At 31.0% G+C, this 22,529-nt stretch overlaps 4 protein-coding genes across 5 annotated transcripts; 3 read left to right on the top strand and 1 right to left on the bottom strand.

Moving 5' to 3' along the window:
* Positions 1–266: 266 nt before the first annotated feature.
* LOC137826633 (GDSL esterase/lipase At5g33370-like) lies at positions 267–2,715 on the top strand. The gene is made up of 5 exons (XM_068632687.1): positions 267–608; positions 846–973; positions 1,094–1,336; positions 1,600–1,852; positions 2,191–2,715. Exons 1-5 carry the CDS (start codon positions 359–361, stop codon positions 2,427–2,429), a joined length of 1,113 nt encoding a protein of 370 aa, XP_068488788.1. The 5' UTR covers positions 267–358; the 3' UTR covers positions 2,430–2,715.
* A 3,351-nt stretch (positions 2,716–6,066) lies between these two features.
* LOC137826629 (MDIS1-interacting receptor like kinase 2-like) lies at positions 6,067–8,468 on the top strand. The gene is made up of 2 exons (XM_068632681.1): positions 6,067–7,919; positions 8,087–8,468. Exons 1-2 carry the CDS (start codon positions 6,083–6,085, stop codon positions 8,446–8,448), a joined length of 2,199 nt encoding a protein of 732 aa, XP_068488782.1. The 5' UTR covers positions 6,067–6,082; the 3' UTR covers positions 8,449–8,468.
* Positions 8,469–16,155: 7,687 nt separating this feature from the next.
* LOC137825999 (beta-glucuronosyltransferase GlcAT14A-like) lies at positions 16,156–19,304 on the bottom strand. Its single transcript, XM_068631833.1, has 4 exons — positions 18,509–19,304; positions 18,352–18,427; positions 17,421–17,536; positions 16,156–16,858 (listed from the first exon to the last, which is right to left on the bottom strand). Exons 1-4 carry the CDS (start codon positions 19,092–19,094, stop codon positions 16,344–16,346), a joined length of 1,293 nt encoding a protein of 430 aa, XP_068487934.1. The 5' UTR covers positions 19,095–19,304; the 3' UTR covers positions 16,156–16,343.
* A 776-nt stretch (positions 19,305–20,080) lies between these two features.
* Positions 20,081–22,529, top strand: LOC137826000 (uncharacterized). 2 transcript variants are annotated; one of them, XM_068631836.1, is made up of 3 exons: positions 20,081–20,859; positions 21,658–21,946; positions 22,267–22,529. In XM_068631836.1, the coding sequence occupies exons 1-3, from the start codon at positions 20,284–20,286 to the stop codon at positions 22,269–22,271; spliced, it is 870 nt and encodes a 289-aa protein (XP_068487937.1). In that variant the 5' UTR covers positions 20,081–20,283; the 3' UTR covers positions 22,272–22,529. The 2 variants fall into 2 exon arrangements, with proteins under 2 accessions (XP_068487937.1, XP_068487935.1); XM_068631834.1 differs by lacking the exon at positions 22,267–22,529 and having other exon boundaries at positions 21,658–22,073.

The raw sequence follows: 22,529 nt of genomic DNA, 5'->3' as shown, positions 1-22,529 counted from the left end.
AACATAAATAAATTATTGTATTAATAATTTAATTATCTAAAAAATTGGTATTTTCATCCATCTCACCCACACTTCTAACCAAAGTCAAAGCACGCATAAACTTGGAAAGTGGAACACATTGTTTTTGCGTAATGCCACCAACCCATCTCAATTAAGCTCGCAAAGTTGCCACAATTTCTAGTTCTAGAACTTAAAATCTTCAATAAAAGAGCACCCAAAATAGGAAGCTCCATTCTCATGCAATGATCCTATTTATGACATTTACGTGGACAACAACACTCATCCCATGTAACAAGCTCTCAATCTTACTTCTAAAACAAACCCTTCAGAAACCAAGCCAATTCAAAGGTTCATTTCAATGGCAGCCTCGTCAAGTTTTGTTCCTACGGTGCTTCTAAGTTTAGTTTTGGTACTTGAAGTTATTGTCCCTAGAAGTGAAGCCAGGCCAAGAGCATTCTTTGTGTTCGGAGATTCTCTAGTTGACAATGGAAACAACAACTATTTGCAAACAGTTGCTCGTGCTAATGCCCCTCCTTATGGAATTGACTACCCAACTCACAGACCAACTGGGCGCTTCTCTAATGGATTCAACATTCCTGATTTTATCAGTAAGTTTTCAAAAACCAATTTTTTGTATTCTTGATCTAAATACTTGTTTATGTAATTGCTGGTTTTGTTGATCACGAATTTTTGTCACAGAAAACATGTTTGAACCACTTTTAGTATCCTCCTAATTACTTTTTCTCACACAAATCTGTGAATACAAAAGATATTATCAGTAGTTTTAGCATCTTGAACGTTATAATTGATGTATATCTATAATAAAGAGGGTGTTGTTGCTTCAGGTCAAGAACTTGGTGCTGAGTCTACAATGCCATACTCGAGCCCAGACTTAACAAGAGAGAATCTATTAGTTGGTGCAAATTTTGCTTCAGCTGGTGTTGGAATCCTTAATGACACAGGAGATCACTTTGTAAGTACTTGATTAACTGATACCAGAAATTTATATTGCTACAGTTAATTTTACCTGATACAAGATAATGTGCTAAAAAAGGAATATTGGAGTTTGTTTTCTGACATGCAAGCTTTGCAGATGAACATAATTAAAATGCATAAGCAATTGGAGAATTTTAAAGAGTACCAACAACGAATGAGTTCTCTAATTGGTATTTCGAGAACCAAAAGACTGGTGAATGAAGCTTTAATTCTCATCACTGTTGGTGGTAATGACTTTGTAAACAATTACTTCCTGGTGAATTCTACTGCAAGATCTCGTCAATATCCACTCCCAGACTATGTCAACTTTCTCATCTCTCGTTACAGAAAGCACTTACAGGTATATAGTGCATAAATCTTTCATAAATAACAACATAAAATGAACATATTTTTTATAAGCTGATATAAACTTACACACTATTAACTCTTGTATAAAACTTTTTACATTTAACTTCTTAAAAGAAAAATACATGAACTGAGTTTTATTCTCAACAAATATATACAACAAAGTTTATGTTAAGGGCTCCTCATCTAATTCCTGTGTGACACAAAAAGCATTTCCATTGTTATAGTGATAATAATAATCATGATGTATTAATGCAGAAACTGTATGATCTGGGAGGTAGAAGAGTTATTGTGACAGGGACAGGACCAATGGGTTGTGCACCTGCAGAATTGGCTATGCGTGGCAAAAATGGAGAATGTTCTTCTGAGCTACAACGTGCTGCAGCATTGTACAACCCTCAGTTGGAGCAAATGATAGTTGAGCTCAACAGCAAAATTGGCACTGTCATTTTCATTGCTGCAAATACAGCACTGATGCACAATGACTTCATCACCAATCCCAAAGCTTATGGTAATTAGTTTCTTATCATCATTTCTTTTAAGTTGTTAATTAGTTCATCTCAGTGACAAGGTGACAAAGTTGGGAACTATTCTTGTTGGTACTATTCTTTTAGCAAATTTAAATTACCTTTTTAGTTAATTATAGTAAAAGAATAGTAGCAACAATAATGAATTGACAAATTTAATATTCTTGATTATTTTTTTTTATCCCTGAAAGATAGAAGATATAGCTTTTTATAGTATATTCAGCATATGTCAACTGAATTAATTACCAAATAAAATCTTAGTTGCAATGAAGATGATTTTGTTGTTTGGTATTAAGATTTTTGATGTTGTGAAATTGGGTAGGATTTGATACATCAAAAGTAGCTTGTTGTGGACAAGGACCCTACAATGGTATGGGGTTATGCTTGCCAATCTCCAACCTATGCCCCAACAGAGAATTGCATGTATTTTGGGATGCATTTCATCCAACTGAAAAGACAAACAAACTTGTTGTTCAACAAATTATGTCAGGTTCTGCCAACTATATGAACCCAATCAACCTCAGCACCGTTCTGGCCATGGATGCTCGACCTCATTCATGAACATTAACAACCCTAATAAACATTGTTTCATCACTAACTTCATCTTCATCCTCATCCTCAATGCTTCTGCACCCTTTTCTTTTTATGGAATCAATTTCTGTAATTTTTTATATTGTATGAGCTTCAAGTTTCAACTTTCAAGTTAACAATTACAAGCTGTAGAATAGGAAATGATTAATAGAAAATATTTGTTACCCTTGTATAACAAATTATGTATTTTCACTTAAGAATTTATATTCATGATTGTTAAGGTTTAAGGGGGGAAAGTAACCCTTAGGTTCATAAACTTTACTGTGTCAATAATTTTTTTTTATCAACAATTAATAAAGAATATATTAAATATAAGAATGTGGATACTTCAACACTTTTTAAAAAAGAACTACTAATTAATAATCGTACGTACCTAATTCATCAAAGTCTAAATTAAGTCAATCCCTATGTAAAGGGCCATGAAATTGTACTTCCTAACCATAGAAGTGAAGTGGTTATTCCAACATATTACTTAAGAAACACTTCACTCCAACAAAAAAATAGAAAAATCAAATTTTAGAAAACTAAAAAATGTAAAAAAAAAAAAACTCTAAACTGTTGCATTAACAAGTAAGCTTGTAGGTAGAATAGGAAGAGCTGCTCACATCACAATATTTATCAATGCACTTAATAAACTTGATCTGGGTGCATCCAAATTGAATGGTCTTCTAAACTCATACATGGAATGAATCCAAAGAAGTATTTTAAATACAAGGTAAGAAGAGGAAAAGATCTTAGGGCTTTAAAATATTTTTTTTGTATTAAACATTTATTTTGTTATAGTATTTTTAGATACTTCTGTGAAATAACTTTACTGACTTGAGAATTTAGATTTAGGTAGTTGAAGTTAAACAAAACTTGTTAAGAATGTGATTTTGACTAGAAAATATTTAATTGGTAATTTATAGTATTTTAAATATGTTTTATTTTAAACATTTATTTTTATAATATTTTTAGATACTTTTGTAAAATGACTTATTGACATGAGAATTATGTTTTAGGTAGTTGAAGTTTAATGTTTGAAACTTGTTAGGAATGTGATGTTGATTATAAATTAATTGAAATTTTTTATAGCATTTTTAAATATTTGTTGCATTAAAACTTTAATTTTATAGTATTTTTAATTTTTTTTAAATAATTTATTGATATTGTTATTTTTTAAGATTATGGCAAACTTTAGATTTGATAGTGGAAAGAGTAAACTTGAAAGATCATTGACCTTATTATTTTAGCTCATTACAAGACAATTTGATAAAGAGATGATATAGGTTGACATAGATCATCACTAGGCCCAAATGTACTAATTTTAGTAGTTATTTAGGATTAGTAGTTTGACGACATGAATCTATTATCATTTTTTCATGAGATGAGGTCGAAGAGACAGAGAAAAATCTCATGTGACAACAATAGGATTACACCATTTTATGGTAACACCTTAATAGTTAATTTTGTTATTATTTTACATTCTCAATTGATTGACATATATATATATATATATATATATATATATATATATATTACAACAAAATTTGGCATTCCAAATACTGAGATGACCACAAAGAAGATCTTATCAATCATCGCCACTAGGTGGAGGGACTTCAAGTCTTTCTTGACACGGGAGTACATATTCAAAAAGCATAAAGATGACAATCTGTGTAACCAAATAACTGAGGAGGATTGGATTTAGTTTTGAGTCAGTCAATTCGATGTGTCTTGGCATATTAATTTGTTAATATTTTTATACTTACACAAATTTCTACCTACAATTTGTGGTCATCAAATATTTTTATTTGCATTACATGAAAAAAGAATTGTCGCCAAGCAATAGCATAAGCTAAACGATGCCTTCCATCTTTTGTCACGAGGGGGTACACATTGATGCAAGAACGCCTCATAAAGGCACAAGCAGAGACAATTGATCTTGTATCTCCACCTCCACACTCCGAATATGGAAGGATACTCCCACAAAATCAGACAGGCAAAATGACTTCACAGTCTACCTAGATCATTGTTTTGATTGGACATGAGTGGTGGTTGATAAAGCTTGAGATGCTATTGCTCGAGTCTCTTTGTCCAATACAAAGGTCCAATTGGTGGGAGAGACTTTAGGCACATTTTTTGCTTGACTTACACATCTCATTATGATAAATATATTTAACTTATAATTCATTGCGTTAGGTACATGGTGTTATCCAAAATTTACAGAAATTCGTCAGCTGCTCCACCATTGTGTCATCCATAACAAATACAATTGTTGCTTCAAACATAATATGTGTGCCAAAGATATAGTCATATACAATGACTCAAGTTTCACCCATATCAACTTATCAATTTTTTTCTTATCGACTTCCCTCAATGCCTTATCACCAAGACATATGATTATCGTGTTTCTAGCTTTGGTAATCATGTCATTCTTCTCCTTTTGAGACATAGATGTTGAAATGTTCACCTCACCCTTGAGAGCATCAACACATCCTTGTTGTATTAAGATTGTTTCCATCTTGATTCTCCATAATCCAAAGTTGTTAACCCCAAAAAAACTTCTCAGTGTCAAATTTGGTGGTCATATTTTCTACTTATTGGCTTTTTTTCCTTATTCCCAAAAACGATATCAATTATTGGATTCTCAACAATAAAAAAATAAAAAACACAAGAACAATATTGAAATAATTTTTTTATTAAAATTAGAAGATTTTATACATAAAATCTAATCATACTTCATTTATACCTAAAAAATCTCTATACATAGAATCTAAATTTAGAAAATAACACCATCTATGGGACGTGTTTGTGAGAGGATAGGCAACAACGCAGAAATGGTTGCATTCAAATATTCAAAGTTCACTCCGCGTGGGCACCGTCTATGGGGCCAAAACGTTGTGGAATTCTTTGCACCATCATACCTATTAATTACCATAACATGCTACAAAATCAACATCTCATCAATTTTCCACTCATGATTTTGAATATTATTCAAACTCTTCGTAGTCTCAAACTTTCACTTTATCAGCCAAAATTTTCCCAACCTATTTATAAAAGCTATTATAAAAATGTAGAAAATTTACTAAAACTGTATCCTAGCAAAAAAGAGTTTTGTGAAAAGAAAGTGATGTCATACTAATATAGGCTACAATTACATTTTATCTTAATTAGTATATACAGTAAATTAGCATAATATCATTTACTTATTATTACTTTTATTATATTTATTATTAGGTACAATTACCTTTTTACAGATTATAAGAAAGAAATATTTGAAATTGTGTAGAGCCAGAGGTACCTATTATTCACTTTGTTTATGGTAATAAAAATTAAAATAATAACGTTATAAAAAGAATACTCAATATTAATGATTATATTATACAATAAAAGACATAAAAGTAAATCAGGTAATATAATTAACACACAAAGATTAGTAAAAGGCAAAAAAAATATCTAGATTAGACTATCTAAGTCAAGCAATGCCGTGAGATGCATGCATAGCGTCAATGGGGGGCAAAAGGCTTGTGGAATTTCTATGTTTATGGCTCTTTTATTCAACTTGGGTTATGACAGTATAAGAATCAGCAGCTACCATACTACTCTCTCATCATTAACATTCCTTCTATTACCTCTTTTTGCAGATGATGCACTTTTTTAATTCCAATTTCTATGGTATGTCCTTTCTTCTTATTTATGTTTTGCTTTTTTTGAGCTCTGTTTGGGAGTTAGGATCCGCGTCTACACCATCGCAGCTTCAATTGGAAGCAAACGCTATAATCAATAGTGGATGGTGGAATCTCTCCTCCTCAGATTCACATAATATCTGTTCATTGATTCATGGTATACATTGCAATGATGATGGAAGTGTAATTCGTATCAAATATTTGTGTTTCAAAGGACGGATTCAATTAGCAACACTAAACCTCTCTGCTTTCAAGAATTTAGAATTCTTTGAGGTCGCCTACTGTCTAGGAGGGACTATTCCACCTGAAATTGGTACTCTTTCCAAACTCACTTATCTTGAATTATCCTTCAATGCTCTCCAAGGTGAAATACCTTTCTCAATAGGAAGTCTTTCTAAACTTATTTTTCTTGATCTATCCCACAATTCTCTTCATGACGAAATACCTTTTACAATAGAAAATCTTTCCAAACTCACTCATCTTAATTTATACCACAATTCTCTTCAAGGTAAAATACCTTCCACAATAGGAAACATTTCCAAACTCACTTATCTTGATTTATCATACAATTCTCTTCAAGGTGAAATACCTAGCACAATAAAAAATCTAACTCAACTATGGAGCCTAGTAATCTCTAATAACTACATAGAAGGCTCCATTCCTTTTGAATTGTCATTCTTGCGAAATCTTAGTGATGTAGATCTATCTTACAATAAAATCAATGGAACCTTATCCTTTTCACTTTCAAACCTCACCAACCTTCAAAATCTAGATGTTTCACATAATCTACTCACCGATTCCCTAAAACCCTTCGCAGGAAGAGATTTTTCATTCTTAGAAAGTCTAGATCTAAGCTACAATAATCTTACCGGTCTGCCTCTAGTTTTGAATTCCCATGATGTGGACATTTCCTTCAATAATTTGAAGGGTTCCATTCCAGAAGGTTTAAATCCATATGCGCTAAAAGGAAACAAGGGTGTATGCAGTGACAATTTAAATATACAAATAAAATACCAATTTCAACCTTGTTCAGTCCGCCACAAGAAACTAACACTAAATTGGAATCATAATCAGAATCAGTTGGTCATAATTCTTTTGATCACCATTTTTTTAACCATGGCCTTCATACTATATTTATATACGAGGCTCAATCGTGTTGCAATAAAGAAAAAACATGCAAGGTTAACAGAAACGTCTAAGAATGGGGACTTGTTCTGCATATGGAACTATGACGGAAGCATAGCCTATGAAGACATCATTACAGCAACTGAAGACTTTGACATCAAATATTGTATCGGAACAGGTGCGTACGGGAGTGTTTATAGGGCTGAACTACCAAGTGGTAAGATTGTTGCAGTGAAAAAACTCCATGGCTTTGAAGCAGAGGTCCCCACATTTGATGGGAGTTTCAAAAACGAAGTCAAAGTATTGTCAGAAATAAAACACCGACATATCGTCAAGCTCCACGGATTCTACTTTCACAAAAGAATTGTGTTTTTGATCTATGAGTACATGGAAAAAGGAAGCATGCTTTCTATCTTGTTTGATGACATGGGAGCAATGGAATTGGATTGGATAAAGAGGGTTAACACCGTGAAAGGCACTGCACATGCTCTCTCATATCTTCATCATGATTGTGTCCCTCCAATAGTGCATAGAGACGTATCAACAAGCAATGTTTTGCTTAACTCCAATTGGGAACCTACTGTTTCTGACTTTGGTACAGCTCGATTTCTGAACCTTGATTCATCCAATCAAACTATAGTTGTTGGAACCATTGGATACATAGCTCCAGGTAAATTATTCATATTTTTCTCTAGTTTTGTTTGTTTATATATTTGTGATTTAATGCAAATCAGGCCTAATGAAAATACATACAAGAAGCATATGGAGTAGTTTTTTACATTTTTATTTTCAGTTATTTTCCTTTGAATGTTTGATTGTAATGTTGAAAATATGCAGAGCTTGCGTATACAACGGTTGTGAATGAAAAGTGTGATGTGTATAGTTTCGGAGTGGTGGCACTGGAAACTTTGATGGGAAAACATCCTAAGAATATACTCTCATCACTTCAAACAACTTCTACAGTATGTGAAATATTGGACCAACGTCTTCCACACCCAACCGTTTCAGTTTTACAAGACATAGTTGTTGTTGCCATTGTGGCCTTTGCATGCTTAAATCCAAATCCTTGCTCTCGTCCAACAATGAAATGCATCTCTCAATGTTTTCTTACTCGGCTCACACCATTCAACATTCCTTTACATCATATTTCATTGCAGCAACTTATGAGTCAAGAACTCACTCACTACTTAAAATTGTGAACATTGTGAAATCTTTAGTTCAACTTTCAATAAAGATTTTGTAGTTGTTTATCATACAAAACTTTTTCAAATTATGTTTTTTTAAGTTCAAATTATGTTCTTTTTAAGTTAAATTGTATTTCATTTTATAAATTAGTTACATATTAGTTAAATTGTAAATTAGTTACAAAGCTTTAGTACAAATTTACAATGTCTAACACAAGTTGTTTTTATCGTGGTGATTAAAACAATTGTTATATGATAACAAAATACTATCTAAAGTATGCTATGTCTTTGCTGCTGATTAAAAAAAGGTATGTTAAGTGACATTGAAAACACAACATAATAATTATAATAGGAATAGTAATAACAAAATATCAGAATTATGAATTTATAAGTAATTATTGTCCAAAATTCATAAGTCTCTTATTAAATAGTAATTTATATATTTTTTGTTATTCCATTTAACAGTATGAATTCATAAAATTTCAAACAGTTTTAAGATAAATCTAAGCGTGTATTCATTACTTACGAAAAAACTGAATATATTTAGATCTATCCATTTATATAATAACTTCCTCACTGTTATGCCTTTTTTCTTTCTTTCAGTTTCTTAATATTTTTAAGTTGGATAAACAATGATTCTTTCTTAAATTAAAGAAGCTTAAAGTTAAACTTGTTTCTAAAATACACCATCATTATCAATATTATTGGAATAAAAATCCAAGATGTAATCATATTTTTTTCCTTAATAACATAAACTTCACCGTTTTAATATTTTATAAAAAAATATATATACTCAAGACAAGTTGCAATATGAACTCTCTATAACTCATATGCTTTAGGTGGCAAAAGGACTTCGCAAAAGTTTAATAAATCGGGTTGATGTTTCCAACATAAGAGTCCACTTTGCTTCGTCACGCTTAACTCACCAAACTGTCAAGTCAAATATATGGAATAGGCTTGTCAGATAGCCTGCTTTTAATAATTAAAAATTAAAATAAAAACTAGTTAAAAAGATTAATTTTTTAAGAAATATCAACACACATATTTTTTTTTACTTTTAGAAATACATAATTCCTGATTTTTCATTCTGAATAAAAATATTATCGGACTCAGATAAAAAAAATATAATTTTTTCAAAAAAGTTACAGATTTTTTTAAAAATAAATATTAAAAAAACTACATTTGGTTTGTACATCTAATTAAATTATCGTCTTACGTCCTATAGATAACCGATTTTCGAATTCCAAATCTAATTTTGTAAACATTTTTTTTATACAATAAACTATGATAACAACTCTTTTATTTTCCAATTTTGTCATTCCCTCCTTATTTCAGTTGTGTAGTTCAATATTGGGAAGTGAAGTTATGTTGGATATTTTTTATTCGGTCCTTGAGAAGTATGACAAAAGTGTTAAATTAAGATGATTAATTATCTAAAACATGATATGTAACGGTTCTTGTAAAAGATTTACAAACTGTTCTCCTTTTCAAAAAAACACTCCACTTACGATTAAGATGTGTATATGCAAGGTACTCCGATGTTAAAGTCAAAATTAATTTTATATAATTGTATTTTTTTAGATAATATAGTCAAACGAGTATGAAGAATAAAAAAAGAATAATAGGAGAGATTATTAATAAGAGTATCATAGTTAATTCTAAATTTGTTTTTATTTTATTAGTAAATGGTTTAACTTAAAACCAATGGAAATATGGTGAAAGATGCATATAATTATTTATGTATAACTATCAAATCGGTTAAAATTTCCATAAATATTGGTTTATATAAACATTATTGTGTTACACGTTTTGAATTGCCGTTTCTTTATTTGTTTTTTTTTATTTGTTACCTTTATCGTATTGTAGGAATTTATTTGTGATTTACCTTTTCTCTTACTAATGTAAGATAGAAAAAGTTACAAGAGTTGTTATCCCAGTAGAATTTTTATTGAAGATTGTCATGGTCACATTTCATGGGGACGTTAACGATATAGTGGAAGCAATTAGAAAAATTGCCATGGTTTGATTGGAAATTTTATACAAAATTAACTAAGTAAAAATAGAAATAATTATAAACTTAATTATTGATTTAAAAAAGACGAAAAACATTTATAAAGTTAACTATGTATCATGTTTTGTTTTGCATATATAGCAAAGATGAAAAGGTCTAATTCATTGATTTTGAATTGTTCTGTAGTTGAATCATAGAATCTTCCAACTCGTAATTGAATAGGACATTGTTGAATCATTCAATCGCATAGGTCAATTCTTCAATTAACCGATTAACGTGGAAAAATATAAGTTAATTTGTTTTAGGTGGTGAAACTAACTATTAGTGATTCTAATTTGTTTATAATTTGTTAGGTTTCTGATTCTTGGAACTGGATGTAATGAAGTTGAAGACCATAATACACTTTTTGAGTTTTCAATGTGTTTATGATTTTAAATGTTATCTTTCTCGAAGAAAAATTTATCTGATAAAAAATTTAATTTATTATTATTTGAGGTGTGAGTGTCTAACTAAGATGTATAACACACATAAATTATGAGTCGAGCTTCTTCATATAGTTGATTTTAACGATGAAAGTCACAGCATCCGAATATTTTATTAGATAATTAAACATATTTAAATTATTGCATTGAGAAACTAACTAAGGAATTAAGATTTAATAATTGAAGTTAGAATCTTACTTGTTCTGAGATTCCGATTTGAATAACTTAGTGGGTGGATGTTATTTTAGGTACATAAACTACATTAGGTTATTTTCTTTGAAAATTTCTTCCTCTATTATATAAATTTGAACTTACACTTAAGATTTCTTACTTGACTTTTCAGTAAAATAATAAAAAGGTATTCACGAAATGGTAAAAATATCTTAAATAAAAGAAAGTACAAATAAAAAATATATTTATAACTTTTTTTTAATAATACATTTCCATATTTAATTTTTCAGAAAACATTTATGAATTTTGAAAAAGAATTTCTAGAATTTATTTATAGATTGTATTCTAGATTTTCTTTTCTGAAATGAATTTTTTTATTCTTGATTTACCTTTTCATAATGATATTTTGCTTTTCAAATTGTATTTTTTTTAATTTTGGATTTTCAAATTCATAATACAAAATAATTTTAAAATTTTTGAAAGGTGACCGAGTGTAGATTCAAAATGGTATGATGAAGTAAGAATTTGCCATTTTCTTTCTACACTTTCATGATTTTTATCATACACTCTCATAAAAGTGTTAAAAGTATCTAAATTTCTATATTTTAGATGCTAAGATTTAGAACTATATTTCAAAATACAAAATTCAGATATTTGTATTTGAAAATAGATTATGAAGTGGATTTGAAAAAAAATTATGAAGTGTGTGATTTGAAAATGATTACAGATTATGAAATATATTTCAACTTCCTAGATTATGTAATTTAAAATGAATTTTTATATTATAAAAATATATTTTGAGTTATAAAATCTAGTAATATAACTCATAAATATATTTTATATCATAATTTTTTTCACGTGGTATAATTTAAGATCTATTTTTTAATTTTAATTATACAATTTAAAATAAATTTTTAAATTGTAGAGTTTTAAATATTTCTAATACATAGACAATTTATACTTTTTTTTTCTATAAGTGTAAATTCATATATTTTTTATACATGAACAATTTAGATTTTTTTCTTCTATAAGTGTAGAAAGAAAATGAAAGTATGGGATTGGTAAAAGTATTTGTCACTACATTAATGTCTAGTTGATATATGGTGTAGAGGTTTCCTAAAGTCCATTTGAAAGTTTCTTTTTTAATTTTTAGTCATTAATGCATTTTTGTTGTCTTTAAAGTATTATTAAAATACCAAAAATATTTTACCACTCTATCTTTAAATTTCAACTTTTTCTTCAATTGAGTGAACTGTACTATCCCAATTTAAATCAATTTGTTTGTTTTCAAACATTATAGTTAATGGTTTTTTTTTTTTTATGTTTACACATATCTCTTAGAAAATGATAAAAACTCACTTGTTAGTTGTGCAATTGGGTATTTGCAATTGCTACCACTTGTCGACATTGGACCCAGCAAGCATGTGTACACAAAAAGTGAAAGAAAGAGGACAATGACACCAAAACAACATCTAACCTTGCTAATGAAAAATAAATAAGATAATATATTTAATTCGCATGATAAATTTTAATTAGAAAAAATATAGGAAAAAGAGAAGAAACCATTTATCCCATTAGGATGATTTTCTTACACCTACATGGTTGTAATATATTAGTGAGTTGAAAAGTTTTACATATTAAAGTTAGAATAAATAACCAGTTTTCTATTTATTTATTTATTTGTTTAGTACATATATGTCTCTATTGGTCAGCAACACAAGTCCAGAAGAGTTGACCGGCGTTGCCAAAAGCCTTTACACAAACCCCATACGTATGCAACTTTGGTGACGTCATATTATTATTATTATTATTATTATATTCAAAAAATATTTTATTATATTAATTAAGAAAAAATAAGAAAAAAAATAAAATTAAAAATCATGTGACTATTACTTTTCAAAAAAGAATATATTTAATTATTTTGAAATAAAGAAATGTAATTCAATTATTTATTTTATTAAATTAATTAATTAATTAAATAAATAAAATTATTCAATTAAAATATAATACCAACAAAATTATTATGTATATTATCTTTATATAATGATATAAATAATTATTAAAATAAAAAATTGTCAAATCATAAAAATTTCATAAAAATAAATATAAATATTTTGTAGATAAATTTTGTTATGGGTAATTACTTCAATTTATAAAAATGACTATAGATTATTTATTATTATATTATACTATATTGTATTATATTATGTTTATAATTAGCATACTTTTCTATGATAGTAGCTAGTAGTACAAGTACCCCTCAATTTGATAATTAATTATGTGAAGACAAAAGGTCAACATTTTGAATTTTTCAATTCTCATTGACCCGTGACTAGGTCTGTGTAAAGAAAACAATAATTCTATTTCCATCAGTTGTGATGTGTGAGAAATCGATCAACCATAACGAATTGCGAATTAGACCATTCAAAACTTTGGCTTAATATTATTCCGTTCTTTATCATCATAACAATATGTTTTATCTTTTACTTCTAATAATTTCAATTCAAAATATATAAAAAATAGAAATATTTGTATAAAAACTTATAAGGTGAAATCATCACTACACAATAGCTCAATAAACTTTTATTAAAATATATTTTAATACTTTATTAAAAAGTGAATTTTTAATTTAATCTTATAAAATAATATTTCTATTTATTTATATATTATAAAATATATTTTTTTAGTCAATATAGAATTTTAAACAAATAGTATAATTTTTTTCCGTTTTAGAAAAACACTTAGAGATTGGTTTCAATTGAAGCCTTCAAGTTTTGACTTGTCAAAACCATTTGTTGGTGTACCCCGCCAAAGTTAATAGCAACTTTATGAGCAATTAGTATGGGTTGAGAACTATGTGTCTGCAATATCTATATATTCTTCATCTTCTGGCAATGGAGTTTGTAGATTCAGAAGAGAAAGAAAGAGAGAAAATAAGAGGTTGAGGAAGTCTTGTCGCAGGAGAGATGACATTGTACATGCACTGTAAACTTGCATTGTAATTAACCAATGTCATTCTCATGTGACACGATTCCCTTCAATCACTTTCTCATAATAATCTCTTTATTATGCCATTTCTGTTTCTGTTTCTTGTGAACTTGTGAGGGATCATCAAAGTGTTCGCTACCTAATCCAAGGTAAAAGTTAGCAACTGTGTTTTGCTTTTCTGCACTATGTTTCTGTGTTAGTAGAACATTATTAATGTATTGGGATACTCTTTTTGGGTAATATTTCATGTCTTTATTTTATTATTAATTATATTTTAACTTTTATAACTGTCCTACCTATACAATAGAAAGAAAATAAAATAACAGTGAATATAAAGTATCTATTAATTAAAAATGATTGTACATGCTTCTACTACTTCACAATAAGTTATAGTTTTTATAACATAAAGTTCTAACCTGTATTACTCTTTCAACATTATTTTCATTGAATTATATCTTGCACTTCAAATGTAAAAATAATAATGCATATGTTTTATTTAAATAAATATATAAATTAACATAAATATTAAACTTTAACTAGATAACATAATGGAAAATATAAACACGGTAATTTATGTGTATTCTTTAGTATTGCTAAAAAAATCAGAATAAAAAATAGTTACTTGTAGAACAATAATGGCCCAATTGTTATTTCTGAAAATTGGGCTCATTTGAGTGCCACACATTCCACTGCTTCAATTATTAAATTGTTTAGGACTTTTTTTTTATTCAATTCATAGGTGGAGTTATTAAACTAAAAAAAGATAAAACTACGATTAGATAAACTTAGTTAAATAAATTTATTCATGAAAACTTGTACAAAAAAAATTAATATTTTTTTATAAATTAAAATTTAAAATTGAATATTTAAAAGAATTTCTACACATTAACTTATATATAAATTCATTTTAATTTATAAAATTCATTTTTTATTTTTTTATTAGAAGCCTTTTTACAGAAAAGTGTCAGTCCTGAAACAAAAATCACTTCCCCGTTTCCAACTGAGTTTTACTATAATTTTGTAAAAGTATATGACTGGGAAAACACCCTCAACTATTTTACTAAAAAAAGTGTTTGATGGATTTACAGTTATATTCTAATTAAAAAATTCAAAACTAGTTTGATCCCTTAATTATATTATTCCTATAGGAATATAGTTCACCACGTGTAATCGGTGGTCGCCGATGTTGGTTATTTTTTGGGTAGGATTTTCTCACTTTAAGGTTATTCTGCTCCAACCATAAAGGAGAATTTCGCTTGTGGATGATATAGGAAGTCCATTTCTGGTTACTTTATATGGGTTGGGATACCCCTGAAGTATTCCCTTTAATTTTATTTATTCTTTGCTGATAAAAAAAAAAATATATAGGAATATAGGTTTCTAAATAAAAGAAAATTTAATCAATTTTTTAACTGAGTCTAAGATTTCCAAAAAAATCGCAAGTTGTTATCCTTTGATAGTTTTAAGTGGCTATAAACTAAACTCAGCACCTATACTTTTAGTTCACAAGTTCAATTAAAAAAATAATTCAAAAACTTACTTGAAAAAATCCAATAAACTAGGAACCAATCGAGTAATTTAAACAAAAACAAATTATAAAACTAGAAAGTGAAGTACCCTGTGTCTTGTGTCAGTGCTGTATCTAACATGTACCAAACCCTTTGGATTTATTACAACTAAGGCATTTTGTTCTGTGTTTCTCTATATTTTTTTAAATAAAAACAAAATAAAAGGAAAAGAAAATAGATAAAAAAACTAGACCTGTAAAACTCAACCATCAAGCATCAACTTACTCATTCTCAGTTGTATGCAACACCTACAAGGCTACAACCTTCAGCACGTGTTGTTCATTACTGAAGCAAAGTAAAAAAGAAAGAATAAGCATATATGTATATATCTCGCATAGGTCAGATTTCAGCTCTCACCTTCTACACACCTACACACTACCTCACACCAAAGTGAAGTAACATGCACCAAACATTATTCAGTGGTTCCATGGTCAGTTGTTTCACTCATGTCACAAAATTGCAGAATGTGATCCAGCTCTGCTGTCAATATCATGCCACCAGATAGCCTCAATTCTTGTCAATATATAAAAAAATCGAGTTTGTGCTTTACACTCGCAATATTTACATTTCCTACTGAAAAGGTACAAGAATTCATCGATGAGGTTAACTAAATATAGAGAGAAAAAAAACTGAAGCAAGTGGCAAGCGACATAATCTCTAGAAATCACTGCTGTTGGCAGTAGGTTTTTGTCATGCACACTGTTTTGGTCGAAAATTTTCATCAGACATCATCGAATTGATCAAAGTTTGAAGCCTTTCAGAACCTGGGCCAGGCCTAAGGACAGTAGTATTACCAACTACAGAACAAGGATCGCTCCCATTCTCCCTGCTTCCTATGCACCAGCCACCAGGAACAACCATCCCAGGACCTCTAGACAATAGCTCTGCATCGATTTTGTCCAATACTGGATCATCTCCGTGGAACTTCCTCGCGAAGGGGGCGTTGCTGTCAACCATTCTGCTCATCTCATCGACAGAAAGGTAGTGGGGATGTTGCCTGGGAGGATTGTCCCAAGAAATGAAGTGAAGATCACTATTAACGGTTGTGTTCTTGAACTCTTGAGCATTACAAATGACAGTGTGGAAGTACCCTTCAGGGGAAGATACGAAATTTGTGTAGTACATGAGAACAGTACGAGGTAGGTTGTCCCATCCCCATATACAGTAATCAATGAAAGATCTTGACAGTACCATCCAAGCCGAACCTAACATGAGAAAAAAGATTTAGGCAATCATATATGAGTAGGTTCTCGAGCACATAACCTGGACTTTAATATAATTTTAAATCTTTTTGGGAAATCTCATTTCTCAAATTTTTCTACCAATTCATACATTATCCTATGTCTTCTTATCCAACAAAGGAAGTCCATCCAATGGCACAGCAATCACCTAAAAACTATAGCAACTAAAGCTTTCTTCCCAACAAAAACCAAATAAACTCTTAAGCTCCAATAACTTAATTAATCCCAGTAAGTCCAAACCAAAACCGTTCTTCTGATGAAGAAAGCCCTGACTCCCTATAACCCATAAAACTAAAACAGCAACCCACAAGCTAGAACATATGATTGAATTCACAGTCACAATTTTGCTGCAATTATTGTCATGGTAGAAAATTGCAAACAAATGCAGCCACAATTATGATCACATTGTGATTGTAAAGAGTCCAAAAAGCTTGACGTCACGGCCAGATGCAGACCAATTTATAAAACGTTTGCAACTCATATAAAAGCCAGAGAGCAAAAATAGACATAACAAATGGATGAGCACCTGTGAAAAGTTTGAAGGCCGTTGGTCTACTTCTCCTCTGCGTTATCCAAAACACATCTTGCTTCTTAGTCATATACAACGCCGGATCAATAATTATAGGCCTTGCCCGTTGATGACTACAAATAAGCATAACAAAGCTTTAAAACGTATTCATATAGTTTCACACGAAAAACAATTTATTATTAAAATTATACTTAATTGTATTTTCAGTTCCTGGAATATGTGATTGTGCTATGTGTGTGTCCTACATTCCAATTACAATGTAGTGTCTTTCACATTTTCTTCCATTCACAATCAGGTTCTTCTATCCACATTGCATCCAATTCAGATAAAATTATAACTTAAGCAAATGGAATCAAGCATCTATGCACAATCAGCACATAAAAATAATAGTTCGTAATTGGATGAAAACGTTTGAATCATCTCACCGCAGAATATTTACTCCTGTAAATAAATGAAACTCAAAGGACCTCATTGATGCAATAAGAACTTGAAAGATCAAAATGTACATAAACACTACTTCATACTAAATATGCAGTCAAGTAATAGAAAAGATGTTTAATTACTCATCTAGTTTCTATATATTAAAAAAAAAAACTCTTAATCCCTACCCTATATTAAAAAACATCCCTTTTAACCCCCACTAAGGAATCAGGAGTTGTTACTGTTCCCTGGATTATTTACAAGGATTATTATAGTTCTAATTTCTGCTACTTTAACTTGTGCTTATACAGGTGAATGAATGCGTATAATAGAACATGGAATGATTGAAAAGTTGTGTGTAATAGTGTGAAAGGACTAAAAAGATTAAAAATTGTATGTTTATGAACTAAAAAGGAATGTTTTTTGGTATAAATACAAAAAAGGTATTATCTAACTGTAAGGAGAAAATTAAAAAAAGGGGAGAATGCAGTTGATTGAGTATACTCACTCTTTCCACCCAATGTCACTTGTATGATCAATGAAATTAAGATCGCGCGGCAAATGCGACAAGGCGTGCAGCAGATCTACCCAATCAAAATAAAAAAACCATTCCGTTAAAAAAAGAAGAAGCATAGCAATAATAGAAAGAGTTTGAAGTGACGAACCGTCTTGGGTAACGAGGGGGTAATCGGAGGCGCTGAGGTTGATGAACCAATCCCAGTGATGGGTGTCGGAGAGGGCGATGGCGGCGGCGTGGAGGGTGTTGGCGACCATGGTGGGGCCGCGGTAGGTGACGAGGTTGGCTTTGGAGACAAGGCGGACGTTGCGGAAGTGTCGGAAGGTGGGGTGGCGGTCGAGGTGGGTGGCGAGGAGGTGGCGCTCCTCGGGGGAGGAATGGCGGTCGAGGTGGAGGATGTAGCGGTTGCGGGGATGGTAGAGGGCGGATAGGGTGCGGAGGAGGGCGGGGGCGTCGCCGGCGGAGGCGGAGATGAGGTAGGCGAGGACGGGGGGGAGAGGGGAGGGGGGAGGGAGGGGGAGAGGGTGAAGCTTGGACTCGACGAAGGGGGATGGCGGAGAGATGACGGCGGAGAGAGGGAAGGGGAAGATGAGGGTGGCGTCGGGGAATGTTAGTCTGAGGGCGAAGAGGAGGATGAAGTTGAGGGAGAGGAAGGAGACAATGGTGATTACTGGGACAATGCACTTTCGTTGTTGTTGTTGATGATTGTGGTAATAATGTTTTAGTTTCTTCATGGTTTGGGTTTGGGAATTGTGATTTGTTTGTCAGAGATTACTGAAGTGAGTCTGTGTTTTGTTTTGTATTTCCTGATTGGAAGGAGAAGGAAGAAGGAAGAGAGAAGAAAGAATGTTGGTGAGTGATGAGAGAGGGTGAGTCACCACCACCTTCACTTCTTCTTGATGATGAAGAGATGGTAGATGGACGAGTTGGGTTGGATAGTTACTTCCACAACTTTATTCATCTTTTTAATTTAACTATTTCTAGAATTACAAAACACCATAACAGAATTTTTTAACTCAAAATACACTACATAATTTATTAAATACATTGAAATAAAATTAAAAACTAGGAATTTGGTCTAAAATTACCCCTGTTTTTTTTTTTAGATTACCGCATTGTTAACGTGAAGTATCTTTATTTTTTCTATAATATATACAAAAAAGACGTGCGGTTTGCTATTTAGGTGTCTCATTTGGTAAGTGATCCATTAACTGGTGTTGGTGATCAAACTTCTAAGGATAGTTATATTTTTGTTATTATTATTTTCCTACACACACTATGTTTTGTTATTAATGTCAATTACTTTTCAGATTCATTGCAATTATTTTTAGTAATACTTCAAAACTTAACTTCTTTCATATCAAGTCACACAAACATTAACCACTTAGTTTAGAAAGGAACTTGAGTGTTTCATCTTAGTATAATACTTTTTTAAGACAAAAAAACGGGTTTTGATTTAAAAAAACATATATCTTATATATTTTCTATTATGATACATTTTCAGGTTTCCTAACGTTGAAATCTAGATATTTTCTATTATGACACATTAACTGTTTTTATTTAGAAAAATACAGGGCGTCGGTTTGGTGCCACACAAAATTGAAAACAGTTCACCAAATAATTGATAATTTTTAAAGTTCAAGTCATCCAAAATAGTTGATATTTTAAAAGTTTTATGTGGTGGTTGAGTTAGTGATGATAATCCAAGTAATGAAAACTATTTTTTTCATAACCAATCATTTAGTTTCGTTCATAATTAACATGCAAAACAAACACCCTAAAACTCCTTTTAATTTGCATCACTTATTTACGCCCAAACCTATTAATACCAAACTCCACAGTGGCCAAACAAATTAAACTTGTGATTTCCCCTCTTGAATTCATAGTTGTTTTGGCAAATCATCTGTGAGATTTGGTTTTGACATGGAGTTCTTCGAAAAGGCAGAAGTGGTGCGTCTAAGGAGCCACCATAACAAATATTTGTTGGCAGACGATGACAAAGAGGGTGTTTTCCAAGATCGAAATGGGACATACAAAAATGCTAAATGGAGCGTGGAGATCGTGGAGGGTACGAACTTGATAAGACTAAAGAGTTGCTATGAAAAATACTTAACAGCCTCCAACAAGCCATTTCTATTAGGTGCCACAGGGATGAAAGTGGTGCAGACCCTTCCCACAAGGTTAAACTCGTCTTTGAGTTGGGAACCCATAAGACAAGGTGCACAATTGAGGCTTAGGACTCGTTATGGACAATTTCTACGTGCCAACAAAGGCTTACCACCGTGGAGACACTCCATCACCCACGATGTTCCACATCGATCATCATCGGCAAATTGGATTCTGTGGAATGTGGACCTTGTGCAGCTTCGACTAACCCCTCCCAAACCAATTACTACACACCCTTCAGAGGATCCTACAGAATCTCCTTCTCATTCTCCACCATTTCAAGATGATGCCTCCTTTAGTATATATCTCAAGTCTCCTCATCTACTAACTAAGGTTAGATAATATCATTCTCATTCATATGCAATTCCAACACATAACACATTAGCTTGGAGATCCTACATCAACTATAGATTATAATATTTCATAGTATATATGTGGGTGCAAATCTCACCTTATAAACCGGTTTTATGAAGTTGAGTTAGGTTTAAAGTCCACTTCATAATGTGGTATCAGAGTCATTTCGAATCTATCATAACGAGTGTTTGTTGGGTTTATCAGGTCACCCGTTATCGGATCACCCATAATATATAGTCTCACACACGAGTTGACAATCTCGGCGTAAGAGAGTGTTAGAGATCCTACATTGACTAGAGATTAGAACATTTAATAATATATATATGGGTGCAAACCTCACCTTATAAACCAGTTTTATGAGGTTGAGTTAGATTCAAAGTTCATTTCATAATATAGTATCAGAGTCATTTCGAATCTATCCTAACGAGTGTTTGTTGGGTTTATCAAACTGTCCGTTATCGGACCATCCATAATATATAGTATCACATACGAGTTGACAATCTCAACGTGAGAGAGTGTTAAAGATCCTATATTTACTAGAGATCAAAATATTTTATAATATATATGTGGGTGGAAAACTCATCTTATAAGACGGTTTTATGAGATTGAGCTAGGCTTTAAAGTTCACTTTTAATAACATGAATCATATTATTGTCAAACCTCCTATTAAATGCAAAAAAAAAAAAACAAATAATTTTATGTGCATATGGTGATTTAGAACTAGGAGCCATGGATTAAATTGTAGTATCCTTCTTACATGGGTTCCTTTTTATGCAGGATGAAGATTCAGAGGAGACTGGGACACCATTTAAAGATGGAAGGATTATATTTTATAATGTGGATGATGAACATGGGAATGTTTCTAATCAAAGTGAAGAAAAGTTCTTCACATTCCAAGGAAGTAGTGTGGAGGATTTGAAGGAGAAGTTAAAGGAAGAGACAGGGTATGATGAGATTGATGTGTGTTGCCGCAACCCATTCAATGCTGAACTTTATCCCCTTCGTTTACAATTACCTCCCAACAACACTGACATGCACATTGTTGTCATTACTCCTTCCTATAATGGTCAGCATTTTTTCTATCTCTTCTGCAGAATTTAGCAATATTTCGTAAACTATGGATCACAAATGTTGTTTCCTTGATGAACCAAACACATACTTTACTCAAAACTTTAGATTGCATTTGCAAGATTTTGCCAACCTTCTTAAAAGATTCACCATCTAATTGATTGCTTATTTTTAAAGTTTAGTGATAATGCGGGTTAACAAAATTACTTATATGATTGGGTAGTAGTATAAAATTGTTTTATATTGTTGATACTATTATTTAATTACTTTTACATGCATGTACATTCTTATTTTATTATACTAACTTTTGTCTACTAGCATAAACAATCAATGAAGATGTTGACAATCACAAGTTCATCCATTGTTGGAAATGCTTCATGAGAAGAAGGGTTCGACTCAAAATCCATGTTTTTACTTCAACACATAGAAGATGAAAACATAGAAAGCAAAAAAGAAAAACGGCTAGACGTTATAGAAACACCATGAAGAAGTAATGTTATTTTCCAAACTTAGTATTTCTTTTATGTATTTACAACTTTGGAATTCAATATTCTTTGTTCTGTAATCTGTAATTTTCTTCC

Source organism: Phaseolus vulgaris, chromosome 8 (assembly GCF_000499845.2).
Source record: "Phaseolus vulgaris cultivar G19833 chromosome 8, P. vulgaris v2.0, whole genome shotgun sequence".
NCBI lineage: Eukaryota > Viridiplantae > Streptophyta > Magnoliopsida > Fabales > Fabaceae > Phaseolus > Phaseolus vulgaris.
The sequence above is the reverse complement of the archived record's forward strand: the minus strand, read 5'-3'. Positions and strand labels throughout refer to the sequence as shown.

Excerpts from the sequence above, each read along its gene's own strand:
- LOC137826633 (XM_068632687.1), top strand. The coding sequence starts at position 359 with ATGGCAGCCTCGTCAAGTTTTGTTCCTACGGTGCTTCTAAGTTTAGTT. Across the intron at positions 1,337-1,599 it reads GTTACAGAAAGCACTTACAG|AAACTGTATGATCTGGGAGG; the intron begins GTATATAGTGCA and ends GTATTAATGCAG. Across the intron at positions 1,853-2,190 it reads CACCAATCCCAAAGCTTATG|GATTTGATACATCAAAAGTA; the intron begins GTAATTAGTTTC and ends GAAATTGGGTAG.
- LOC137826629 (XM_068632681.1), top strand. The coding sequence starts at position 6,083 with ATGATGCACTTTTTTAATTCCAATTTCTATGGTATGTCCTTTCTTCTT. Across the intron at positions 7,920-8,086 it reads CATTGGATACATAGCTCCAG|AGCTTGCGTATACAACGGTT; the intron begins GTAAATTATTCA and ends GAAAATATGCAG.
- LOC137825999 (XM_068631833.1), bottom strand. The coding sequence starts at position 19,094 with ATGAAGAAACTAAAACATTATTACCACAATCATCAACAACAACAACGA. Across the intron at positions 17,537-18,351 it reads AGTGACATTGGGTGGAAAGA|TCATCAACGGGCAAGGCCTA; the intron begins GTGAGTATACTC and ends GCTTATTTGTAG. Across the intron at positions 16,859-17,420 it reads GGCCTTCAAACTTTTCACAG|GTTCGGCTTGGATGGTACTG; the intron begins GTGCTCATCCAT and ends TTCTCATGTTAG.
- LOC137826000 (XM_068631834.1), top strand. The coding sequence starts at position 20,284 with ATGGAGTTCTTCGAAAAGGCAGAAGTGGTGCGTCTAAGGAGCCACCAT. Across the intron at positions 20,860-21,657 it reads CTCCTCATCTACTAACTAAG|GATGAAGATTCAGAGGAGAC; the intron begins GTTAGATAATAT and ends CTTTTTATGCAG.